Here is a 13,137-nt window from a genome sequence, read left to right as displayed (position 1 = left end):
GCCACGATCTGGCACCCGCACTTCCAGAAGTCCTGAGGATTCATGTTACTGGAGTCGATCCGCATTGGGCTGGGGTAGACTCGTGCCAAGAATTTCTTGTTGTAGTTGACAAAATCGCCTGGAAAATCAGTGGCATAGCCGCTGGCAATAACCTCATTGAAAGAGCAGAGTTCCCAGTGCCTCTGGCTTTGGAAAGCCGTTTGGAAGTCTTTGAACTCAACAGACTTACACAAGGTCACCAGGTCCGATAGGTCTTTGGATAGCTGAAACTTTTTCCGTACGATGCTCTGTTGTTCCTCAGATTCAATGCTAATTCTTTGCGACATCTCAGCGCCCTCATCCTCATCGGTCACCTCGCCCTCTGAGCTGGTGCAGGCTGTGGCCAGCTTCTTCCCCTTCAACAGGATCTTACCCTTCAGGTCTGAGGGCGAGGGGAGGTAGCTATCGTCAGGTTTGGGAGGATCCATGTGAATCTTATCCCCAAGGATCTTTTTCAGGTGCTGAAACATAACCTTCTGCTGCTTCAAGGAACAGTGGTTCTCCAGGCAGAGGATGAGTGGGAGGTCGGACGCCACAAAGGCGTATTTGTTGATGATGTCAATGACACTGCGGAAGACGATCTGCGACGTCATTGTATGGCCAGTGTAGATGACCGGCTCGTTATCGGGTCCGTCCCAAACATCCAGTTCTACGCTACGACAGCCCATCTTGAGGGCGCGGATATAGCCTGTGATGTCGGAGGGGCCTCTGAATTGATCCTCGATCAGGTAGGTATTGTGGGAGGCGTTAATGTAATAGTGGGATAATGGCTGATTCATGTCCTGGCACACAGTTTTTTGTTCCGGATCAAATATGTGGCACTCTGGCGACATGAGGTATTTGGTAAACCCGTCAAGGGAGAGCCAGCCCTTGAGCTGGCCCTCTTTGGAAGGTTCATAGCGCTGAATGACCTCCAGACTGGTGTCTTCACTTACTTGTGCCATACCCTGCTCTGCTTCAAGAAACATCATCAAGTCCTTGGTATCTAGATATTCCTTGTTGCTAGAGAACTGGACAAGAAGGAAGTATATTTCTGGTCTGGTGCAAAGGTCATGAAAAACTTCGATAAACTCCTCTTTACTCACATCGCATCCCGTCCTGTCTTTAGCTTTGTGAAACTCCTTGAACTTGAGTTCTATCTTAACGTGTTTAAGTCCAGGGTTTAGGTTTTTGATTAGCTGCACGGCAGCACATAGACTGATATGTCTGCCGTTTTTGACATCAGCCTCGTCAAAGAGGTCACCTAGCCAGGAGGAACGCATGTTGTTCTGGCTGCTCTCAATCATATTTAGAGTATGTTTCCCATAGGATATCAGGTACCTAAGCCCGGTCACCCATATGTTGGCAACATCAGAGGAGTTTGCCACCAAGTCCAGAGACTCATAGTTCTCCCCATAGATTATTGAAAAAGCACAGTCCTCTGATATCTGATCATAAATACCATTGGTCCTAAAAGTGTCAGTGTTCTTCCCTGTGCGCACTTCCTTGACGGACTTGACATCAATTTTGGCTTTCTCTGACTCTTTCTTGGATGGTTCCCATCTGAGAGACTGCATGTCTGCGTCCAGGAGGAAGTAGCGGTGGTACACACGGGAGTTGGGGCGGACCTTCCTCAACTCAGAGCCGTCTACCATGGCGTTGATACAGTCGCTTGCACTGCTGATCTTCTTCTCAGTGGGCATGCTGAATGAGACGGTCCTTTTTCTCTCTTTGCGCTGCCTGGAGGCATCCTGTGAAAGAGAGGAAATGGTAAATGTTAAATGGACTGCACTTATATAGAATAAATTCACTCCCACTACGTTTGAGTCATTGTTATTCTAGGCTTATTTGCGCTCTGCTCAATAGCCAGGGGATCAGGTTGTTGGGAAGGTAAAATAATGTAAATGTGTTAAGTAGACAACTTTAGTCTCCAGTATACATATATGTAAGGTTATCTAGCCCTGCTTCAATGGACTGACTTATATAGCGCCTTTATCCAAAGCGCTTTACAATGGCCTCTCATTCACCCATTCACACACACATTCACACACCAATGGCAGCAAGCTACCGTGCAAAGCTCAGGGTATCATATCTGGAACAAAACAATCTTAAATATGACCATTAAGACAGAGGGACAAATTCTCCACATCCTGCTGTCTTGTTGATGCACCAGCCGACCCAACGGTAGCCCTCATGCTGACTGATGCAACCAAGCTCCTTCTCACCCTCCCCTTCAATGTTTGTTTATTGCCAGGGCAACGGCAATAAAAAAAAATGGTGCTGGCCACGAAATAGTAGATAATCAGCTGTAGCCATAGTCTTCTTATGCTCAGAGAAAAAGCCTCAAAAGCTTAAGATATCCAGGCGCAACAGCAGGGGCTGTCTATTTTTACATTGGGCCTGACAGATCTTCACAACTTTTTCTTTCATCTCATAGTTAACACATCAAGAATTAGATTGGATTATGCATGTAGCTATTGTTTTAAGCATGGTGGTCCCAAACGCAACTTGTCTGTTGCCATTGTTTTCATCCTGGACTGACTGTGTTATATCGGATGTGATCAGTGTCTTCTCTTTGTGTTATCGCTGATTCACTGATTGTGCAAGTCAAGGTGTCAAGTTCCCGCATTTACAGTGTACATGTACGTTGTGTTGTGAGAACTTTGGCAACTCTTGGCAAGTTTGTGGTTGAATCTGTTAAGTGTATGCCCGGCTTCACGCTTAACCTACACCAATACTGTGGTGGTGTTGGTGGACAGGGCTTCCTCCACTGCACCCCCAGCTCTCCCAAACCACATCAAAGAATCCAGCTCACTCTCCTCCTTCAAACGATGCCTCAAACCCATTTTTTGCTTTTAACCCTCAACTATTTTTATTGTTGTTTTTACTGATTGTGCTTTTGTTTTACTTTTTATTGATCAATCTATTCTTGTTCTCTCCATGGAACATAGTGTCTTTGATGCTGAAAAAGGCACTATACAAAATGAATGCATTATTATTATTATTATTATTATTATTATTATTATTATAAGAGTGTACCGTCATACTCTTTCAATTTCTAAGTATTAATTAATACAGTTATTAAAACAGTTATGATTAATTTGTTTCAGATGTCCAAAACGCCAAAAGTAAATAGGCACATTGTCAATTAAGAAAACAGTGTTATACTGGTCAAAACAAACTGACAGCCTGCTGATTCACTCTCTGTACCTGTGCTGCTGCTGCTGCTTCTGGTGTTAACTGTCCGTTATGGTCAATGTTTTCTTTTTATCCCTACCTCTCAGAGCCCAGAGGGAGAAAACGATCCACGAACTAAACGTGGTTCAATTAAGAAAATAATTACACAATTTCTGTTAAGAGCATGCAGTTAAACACATGGCCAGTTAAGCACGGCCGTGGTAAAATGTCACACTCAGATCGATGAGAGGAAGCGGCCAGTATGTGGTTTATAATGAGGGGCTAGGCAGCGCTTCGCTTGTATGAAAATAAGAACAAATGGATAGTGACTGGTTAGTGACGCAAAGGTCTAACAAGAGCTTCAACTCCAACTTGACGTTTGGGGAACTCAAGCATAACAAATATTATTATGCAAGACACTTTGCCGATTAATCCTAACCCTAACCCTATGTACATAAGCCTACCTAACTATGTAGCAAGAGCTTCAACTCCTACTCCTCACTTGATGTTTGGGTAACTCAAGCGTAACAAACATTATTATGCAAATCACTTAGCTGGCCACATACAAACTTGATCCCTGGGTTTTCAGGCCAAATTAGCCTATATGCAGGAAAACCTTGAACTGGCGCTGGGCTTTTATTCTCGTACCGAAGAGAACAATGAGACACAGTCTCACAGTGTGTTGTTTGTGACGGTGTGATTCTGTTTGCTCTTCACCCAGCTGAATGCTATTGAGATCCAGTAGTTTAACTGTAAATAAACTCGCACACTACACGGTGTACTGTGGCTCTGTTGGTAGAGCATTGTGCTAACAATGCTTAGGTTGTGGGTTCGATTCCTGCTGGGACCATGTAAGTAGGTAGCCTTGAGAACCGTTGGTTCTCGAGCCTAACGGCCCTTAGGGCAGCAGCTCTAAGTAATCTCCTGTTTCCATAGCGTGAGGTGACTTGATGTACAAGTACACCCCCGGACGTGATGGTGGTATGTCGCAGGGTCTTACCCCCAATCCAACCCTTAATGCTGAGTGCCAAGCAGGGAGGGTACCGCTGGGACCATACTGAAAAACGTATGCACTCACTGCAGTGTAAGTGGCTTTGGATAAAACTCTTTTGCAATGCAATGGATTCGGTAGGTAATTCCCACTACTCCTACTACACTAACTAGGTAGTAGTGGGGATTACTCGCCGAGCGTGCGTGTCAGTGATTTTCAACAACGTTGACATTCATAAAAACATTTCAGAATAAAAGTCTGAACATCAAATGGTCGGTTGCCGACTTTTTCCCGCTTTCACCAGCTGCTGTCACATGTGACACAATGTGTAGTGCCGTCCATTGTTTTGAGGCAACCCTGCTGCTGGCGGTGGCCATAGCAACCTGGAGGATGCAAAGCGAAGGACAAACTTGAGTGTCAGCCGCAAACCAGTCATGACTACACAACAAACAAAATAAAACAATAACGCAGAGACTATCCAGTAGCATTGATGCAGTGGTGCAGATCGCCTTATTGGAATGAATTACTTCCACCACAACGCAGTCCATTTTGCCGCAATAGTGCATACATAGCCTAATACAGTAGAATTGTGATCCAGTCCCCCAAAACAGCTCCATCACACCTATCTACAGTACACTGGAATAAAGTTGAGTAGAGCAAAACTCACCTGCACAATGCTACCTAAATATGATTTCACATGAGGAAACGGATGGCACAATTGGATTTGTATACTCAACTCAAAGAGGGGCAGAGAATAAAAACATCCAGTTGTCAATTCAGGAAGTGAATTTAATTCCAATAATAAAACTATATATTTGTCCTTCCTGACTCCGCTCCCTCGTCATCTTTTAGGAGAGCGGGAGACATTTACCTGGAGGGCACTACTGAAGCTTTTTGCCATTTGCTTGACTTAAGGTGCCCGTCACTGTGCATTAGGGGTGAACCGTGTTGAATCTCCCCTCAGGAGGGTTATAGCCCACACACATCTAGGCATCTCTAGTGGCTGCATGCCTTCAGACTTTCAATGGACTTTCCAGACTCTGGCTAAATTCAAATGTTAATTGGGCATCAGCATCATGGTACAGTCATCATAGTTTAATGTTGACTACTACTGTATGACAAACAAGCCCTCTGCCTCTCATTGACTTTGGGACCACCCCCTCGGCCACACACACACACACACACACACACACACACACACACACACACACACAGGTTGATAGTGTAATTTATATTAGTTTTATATTACTCTAATTTACAGTCTACATAATAATTGTTCTATTGCCCCTTTTGCTATAGTCTTTTTAAACTATTTTCACTTACATATTGTTGTTTTGCTAACATATAGCCCATGTTGTAATATGTTTATTGTTGTTTTCTATGCACCACCCTCACCAAGTCAATTTTCTGTGTGCAAATATACATGGCAATAAAAATAATAATGATTCTGATTCTGACCATGTGCATTGTGGTAACAGCACTGTTTTACCTTCATAGTTTAACACAGTATCTTCATGAAATGACTGAGAATCTCAATGATCTTTACCCTAACCCTAAATGGTTTTCAGCCCTAAATGACATGTTTTTATTTCCATTGATTGTCAACATATTAACTGAGTTGTTCAATGAAGCTGGAACTTCAACATTCAGCCACCTCCTTGTCGGTTACGGTTAGTTCATGTTTTCCTTGAAAAAGATAGCGTGCATTTGACGTTTTAAATATGGGGAAGCCTTTAGCCTCCATCACACTGCAACCAATAAATGTACATGGCTAATCAGGTGGCCTGCTATGTACACTGCCCCAAGGCCTGCCATGTGACCTTGGTCAGGCGTGTGTGCACGCTTACTGAGAGTAACGGCAATCATGAGCGCCCACCCTAGGGGCGAAGTCCATCTGAAATGCATTCTCTTTAGGTCAAGATAAATCTGACTTCCCTTTTTGTGAAATGTCTAGCGCTGGGAGTCGGTTCTGTCACAGAGATTGAATTGAACAGTTATACTGACAGACATGAAATTGATTTCTAGACTCAAAAGTGACTATAATTGAATGTCATGGGAAGGTTTGATTATTTATTTTAAATGGTTAAGTATTAAACATCGATTTCTGATTTATATCAATGTTGTTGAATGGAAATAAAGTGTTCTGGTTCTCAGCCTAACATGAAGGTAACTGATGGATAGAGAGAGCATTATGGAAAATAATCATCTTCAAGTTGTCCGTTTGCTTACAGTGTTTCAGTTTATGAGGTTTGGAGTGGACTAGTGAGACTGATTCTGTTGGGCTACACAATTTATGATCAGTTGAATGAGCAGGCTACGTTGTAGACTAAACAGCCTACAAGCAACAGAATATTCATCATCTTTTTTTTAATTTCTTTTCTTTTTTTAACTACAGTAGCCTATGGTACATAGGCCTATCTTTAAAAAAAAAAAAATAGGGATTCTAGACTGAGAATCTTGTGAAAGAATAGCCTAGCTACTGTTACTCCTCTTGTGAAAGAATAGCCTAGACTGCTACTCCTCTGGTGAAAGAATAGCCTAGACTGCTACTCCTCTGGTGAAAGAATAGCCTAGACTGTTACTCCTCTGGTGAAAGAATAGCCTAGACTGCTACTCCTCTGGTGAAAGAATAGCTTAGACTGTTACTCCTCTGGTGAAAGAATAGCCTAGACTGCTACTCCTCTGGTGAAAGAATAGCCTAGACTGTTACTCCTCTGGTGAAAGAATAGCCTAGACTGTTACTCCTCTGGTGAAAGAATAGCCTAGACTGTTACTCCTCTGGTGAAAGAATAGCCTAGACTGTTACTCCTCTGGTGAAAGAATAGCCTAGACTGTTACTCCTCTGGTGAAAGAATAGCCTAGACTGTTACTCCTCTGGTGAAAGAATAGCCTAGACTGTTACTCCTCTGGTGAAAGAATAGCCCAGACTGTTACTCCTCTGGTGAAAGAATAGCCTAGACTGTTACTCCTCTGGTGAAAGAATAGCCCAGACTGTTACTCCTCTGGTGAAAGAATAGCCTAGACTGTTACTCCTCTGGTGAAAGAATAGTTACTCCTCTTGTGAAAGAATAGCCCAGACTGTTACTCCTCTGGTGAAAGAATAGCCTAGACTGTTACTCCTCTGGTGAAAGAATAGTTACTCCTCTTGTGAAAGAATAGCCTAGCTACTGCTTCCTGATACTTTATCTGTCTGTCTGCCACTTCCTGCTCCTCTGTCTCAGACTTGAGGCTCAGAAGACAAAGGACTACTGCTGCTACTACTACAACTACTACAACTACTACTACTACTGCTACTACTACTACTACTACTACTACTACTGCTACTACTACTACTACTACTACTACTACTACTACTACTACTACTACTGCTACTACCCTTAAGCCTGGAATAACAACAACTCAAACGTGTCCTTGTTGGGAGTGAATTTACTGAATAACGCCATAATTACATTTTTGTGGATCACACAACTATGAGGTGTGGCTCAGAGTCAGAAACACTGAAAGCTGCTGTGGGAGATGATTAATGTGAGGTAGAGCCAGTGGCTGTGTGTCAGGAGATGTTCCTGATAGGCTGTTTGTATTGGGGGAAAGGAAGGGCAGGTTTGACCAGTTAGTTAACCAGACCTTCCGAGTATATTGGGCAGAATTGTCTGGAGTCAGTCTAAGCCACGACTGCACTTCGAAAGGCCAAACTACCCTGACCTCCATCCATTAATGTCTACAGACAAGCCCTAGAGGTGCAATCCGAAATATGTCCTGTTAAAAATAAAGTATTGTGCAATATCCTCAGAAGCAGACACGGTTCTTATTCCACATAACAGTCTCTCTTGTAAAGCACTAAGAGGTGTAGAGTAAGCCCATCTGCATATCTTGGGGTCTAAACGTTGCGTAACAGCTCATCATAGCCATGTGAGCGAACAGCGAACAGCTCGTCACACAGAGAGATCAACTGAAAACAGCACACTCCATTGGCCACAAACACATTGTGAACTAAACTTGGCTGTGCATAAAAAGGAAAAGGACTTCGCATCTCCATTTTTTCGCTAACTACCTCACTAAGGTAGGCCTATGTGAGGCACACAACGCTAGAAAAACATGAATTCATATGTAAAGGCATAGAGAACACACGGAGGCAAGAAGAAAGAGTGACAAATTCTTCAATGCCACTTGCATGCCTTTCGTTCTTTTGCCATTTCTGGGACATGTTTGAAATCAAAGTAAAAAATAAAAAATTCTGGGAATTATATATTATATATTAGAATGATATTCTAACAATTCGGGGACAAAAAGCACACTTGGTACAGGACTGAAAAGTAAAACCAATGGCAATTAATATTATACTTGAATATGATTTTAGAATGACTTCAGAATAGTTGTCATAGAGGACGAGACTAAAAGTAATCAAGCTTGTCCGTTTAGAAAAGAACAGAATAACTTCAAAATACAAAAGATTGAAAAGTCTGCCATTCTGATGGTTTGGGGGCGTACGGACATGATTTTCTACACAGCAGAAAGGGCCCTCCAGTTACACATACATCTCACATCTGGTGACAGGACTCTGGCCATGTTGATCTAACACTCCTCCCTGGCCTGCACTATGGTGTAATCAATGAGAAGTCAGGCTGTGCTTAACGGCTTGCTAATCCACCGAAGGGCTCCCAACACCTCATTTTTCACCCCTTGCAGAAGCTAACCAGAGCATCTCATACATCTCCTGGCTCTGAGGAAGGAGTGTAATCCCAGAGAAATGTATACATAATAAGCCCATCGGCCCAGGCTCTGTCTTCCCCCGTAGACTGAAGACCCATCTCTTCAGGCTACATCTTAGCGGTCCCTCCTAAATACCTCTTCATCCCCACTACCCTGTACAGTTTCTCTACAGTAAAATTGTTTTTTAATGAATTAATTAAAAAAGGAAAAGAAAGCATTGTGACTGCCAATGGCCCCTGGTCCTAGCATAGATTTGCTTGTCTTGCGATGACTGATGTAGGCTATAGATGATTCACTTACTTAGACAAATGTACTTGTTGTAAGTCGCTTTAGTTAAAGGCGTCTGCTAAATGTCTAAAATGTAAAAAAAATGTCATAAGACTCTTAAGGAAAAAAGCCTAAAAGCATGACTGAAGATAATCTTTATGATCCGGACAAGAATGTGGACCTTGTCTGGGGGGGAGTGCTGTCATTCCTGTTGACCCTGAGGCGTGGCTGTCTGATAGGGGCCTTCCTGGTTCCTGTTGTATGACCATGGCTTCCAGGCCAGGCGTTCTCCTCAGGATTTCCTTTTGCGCTCTTGTGAGGACTGGCCTCGGCTACACAGGCAAGAAAACAATACTGGAAAAACCCCTCTGAGTCCAAACTGTGGTGGTTTTATTATTTCCTGAAAATACTATTTTTGCTTTCTTATGTAATGTCCATTGCTGTATGTTCAGCCCTGTTGGGAATGAGACGAGGTTCGTAGGGCTTTTTCATTTGCTCATGCATATGATTTGATTAAATGTCAAATCGTCCTGAATGTGGCCCAAATCACTTGATCCTAGAAAGAAACACAGTCCTCTAGAACTACACTTAGAGATAACATAGGCTGTTCCACTATGCAAACTCCATTGATTTATTAAGGAGATATATGTACAGCCTACCTCTTAATATAAGTATTAACAGCATAGTGGACAACTCTTAGGGAGGAGATGCTGCCTCCAGTCAAGGTAATTATGAGGGACACGGGGCTAATTATGAGCACTCCTGCACAGTAGGTAGGCCTTGTCTAAGCAGCCACACTGAGGGTGGTCTCCACCTGACACTCTGCTGCCTTTTAGAATCTAAACAAGGGTCAGGTGTTGCAGTGATGTCAACATGCTAACCAGTGTGAGAGAAATGGATAATACAGTTTTACCTCAAGATATTTATTTTCTGATTTTCTTTAGAAACTGAGACATGTTTACTAATATGCAAAAGGCTCCATTTGAAAGAAAATAAATCACAAGATAAAAAGCTAGAGAATGTCATGCTGCAGATATTAGATTAGATTCAACTTGATTGTCATTGCAGAGTACAAGTACTAGACAATGAAATGCAGTTTAGCATCTAACCAGAAGTGCAAATAGTGATATAAGAACATGATATTAAAAGAAACAATATTAAAAAAACATGACAATGATAGTGATAGGTAAAGTAAGGCATGTACGGTAGTTTAGAGGTATACAGTTATGAGCTATGTACAGTTAAGGTAGATATATACCTACAATTCCATTCCTTTAGCCTAGTACAGTGTACAGTACTGGGTCTTTCTGGGAAAAGGGGAATCACTCAGGCATATGATGGTCAATAATGTAATAACAGCACTAACCCCAGCGGGGCTTTCTGACCTGGGGAGAATTGGAGAGTACTTTGGTATCACCACATTAGAACCTAGTGTGTGTGTGTGTGTGTGTGTGTGTGTGTGTGTGTGTGTGTGCGTGTGTGTGTGTGTGTGCGTGTGCATGCGTGTGCGTGTGCGTGTGAGAATAGGTTTCTGAATCCCCTCATGGATTTAAACTGTTTTTTTGTTTTGTTTTTAACTCAATGACCAATTTAGGACGGTCTGTTCTGTACATCTGAGGAATTCACAAGGGAGCTTTTCCTGTCCAGTTCCTGAGCATGTTATCAAGCTGGCAGCAGTGAGCGTCACCAGATACACACTGTACAGCACCAAAGCTGCTATATAGGCCTACATCAATTGCTATTGCATATAGCTTTATGTTTGACTTTTCAAACCTAAATCATTGAAACAGACAGAAAACAAAGCAGACGTTCAGCACTTCACCCCAGTTGTTCTAACCTTTTAGTCTGAATCAGAATGACGCAGACCATTTTTTGATATCCAGGATCAGTCATATATTGAGTCATATAGGGGGGAATCAGCCAGCTCGATCTGATCCTGGATAGCAGAAAATTATCAGGATCATTCTGAAGGTTTTGAACAACTAGGCCCAGGGATTCAAATACAATGGCCATTGGCCACTGATTTCATAAGCTGCCGTGAATGTAGATAATAAAAAATATATATAAATATATATGAAGTTCAAGTTTAATGTTAAAACAAAATATTGTTTGTTGAACACCGAATGTCAAAGACAGACTAGACCTTCACTCCAGGGAGCCTTGCTTTCCTCTAGAATGGGCATGCACGTTGCTCCAGCAAGTAGGCTAAATTTAGGCTTATTATTATGCAAATAAGAAAGCTCTTGGCTACTTGTAGTATCAAGTAGGGAATTTCTGCTTTTATTGGGATATACCGGTAGACAGTAGAGACTGACAGGAAGGATGGGTGAGAGAGTGGGGATGATGGGTGAAAGAGATGGGGGGGCGGTGATAATGATATGCAGGATATGTTGATGGCCGGAATCGAATCAGGGACATTGTGATGATATGGCATATAGATATGTGCCTTAGTTTGCTGCTGCGCCACTTTCGCAACATTATCGAGAGGAAAAGAAAGAACCACATTTTCGGTGCTACGTAGAACGTGACTGCCTGTTTAAGCTGGACCATATGGAGAAATGCTTAGGTGGCAGGACATTTATATCCCGGGCTGGAAGTGGCTGTTACATCCCTGAGGAGCCTCGACCTGACAAACACCCAGCTGTTCCCTCTGCGCTCGGCGTCAGTCCTGAGAGTCAAACCAACTGTGAGACGGCCGGGCGACCACGTCCAGGGACGCCAGAGTGGATTTCCTAAATGATGTGTGTCTGAACTGATATAACAAGTGTCAAATCATCTAGTTCCTGGAACGCTATGGTCCTGCAGATATTAATATTTCAGCGGCTGCTTTAGCCCTCGAACAGGTGGCTCTTTAAAAAAAATAAAAAATAATCAGGACTTTTAATTAAAACACATTCAAGTACCACCCTCACTGATAAGAAATTGGACACCAATGGCCTAGATAGAAGGGCCTCTTTTTAAGGAACCATTTAAGAGCTTTGCAAATGTTTATTATGCATACCGGGTACTTCTTTTTTTTTTTAAGAAAACTTAATTGCAGGGGAAATGAATATGACAAGGCACACCTGTTGTGGTAATTATCTGAGTAAGCCTTGCTCTTTGCTACCATACACTATGCACATTCTCCGTTTCAATTAGATGACAGCAAATAAAACATGGACTCTGGCTAACCTTCCATAAATTCTCAAATGCAGTGTTGTAAGTAATTACCACATCCGAATCCCAATGTCTTGAGATCCTTTCCCATCTATGAAATGGACCAGCACCGCCATTCTTGTCCAAGCCCTGGTCACATCCTGTATAGACTACTGCAATGCCATCCTCTTTGGACTTCCACACAAATGTCTCCATAAACTCCAACTAGTCCAGAACTCAGCTGCTTTGTATCATTACCAGAACTCCTTCCATTGACCATATCACTCCTTCTCACCTTTAAGGCTCTCCATAACCTAGCACCTTCATATTTCTCTGAACTCCTTCTTACTCACACTCCCTCCCGTAGTCTCAGATCCTCCTCTGCCAATCAACTTCTCATTGTCATACCTTCTGCCCGCCTGACTACTATGGGATCTAGAGCCTTTAGCCGTTCTCCTCCCCGCCTCTGGAACTCTGTGCCACCAATATTGACACTCTCTCCACTTTTAAATCCAGTCTTAAAACACACCTTTTCACAATGGCATATTTGGTTTGATCTGCTGTATTTTGTTTGTTGTTATATCTGACTTTGCTGTTTTTAATCTGACTTCGCTTTGTTGATTTATAATGTTTTGATATGTGGTTTTAACTATGTCCTCTACTACGGCGTCCTTGAGAGCCTTGAAAGTATTATGTATTATTATTATTATTATTATTATTATTATTATTATTATTATATTGTATGAGTTACAGTACAGCTTCATAGTAATTCATAGAACAAACACTACTTGACGTCACTGACTAAACTGAGTTTATAACAAACACTGAATGACAGAATA

At 42.3% G+C, this 13,137-nt stretch overlaps 1 protein-coding gene across 1 annotated transcript in view; it reads right to left on the bottom strand.

Moving 5' to 3' along the window:
• Positions 1 to 13,137, bottom strand: part of plcl2 (phospholipase C like 2) — a gene marked incomplete at its 3' end in the record, with an annotated part of 39,703 nt that overhangs the window by 18,458 nt on the left and 8,108 nt on the right. The window contains exon 2 of the mRNA XM_080540098.1: positions 1 to 1,769. This exon is cut by the window's left edge and continues 712 nt beyond it. Coding sequence (XP_080396224.1) covers positions 1 to 1,769 — 1,769 coding nt within the window. The remainder of the gene's footprint in view (positions 1,770 to 13,137) is intronic.

Source organism: Nansenia antarctica (genome assembly GCF_963989245.1).
Source record: "Nansenia antarctica genome assembly, chromosome: 10".
Classification (NCBI taxonomy): Eukaryota; Metazoa; Chordata; class Actinopteri; order Argentiniformes; family Microstomatidae; genus Nansenia; species Nansenia antarctica.
The sequence above is the reverse complement of the archived record's forward strand: the minus strand, read 5'-3'. Positions and strand labels throughout refer to the sequence as shown.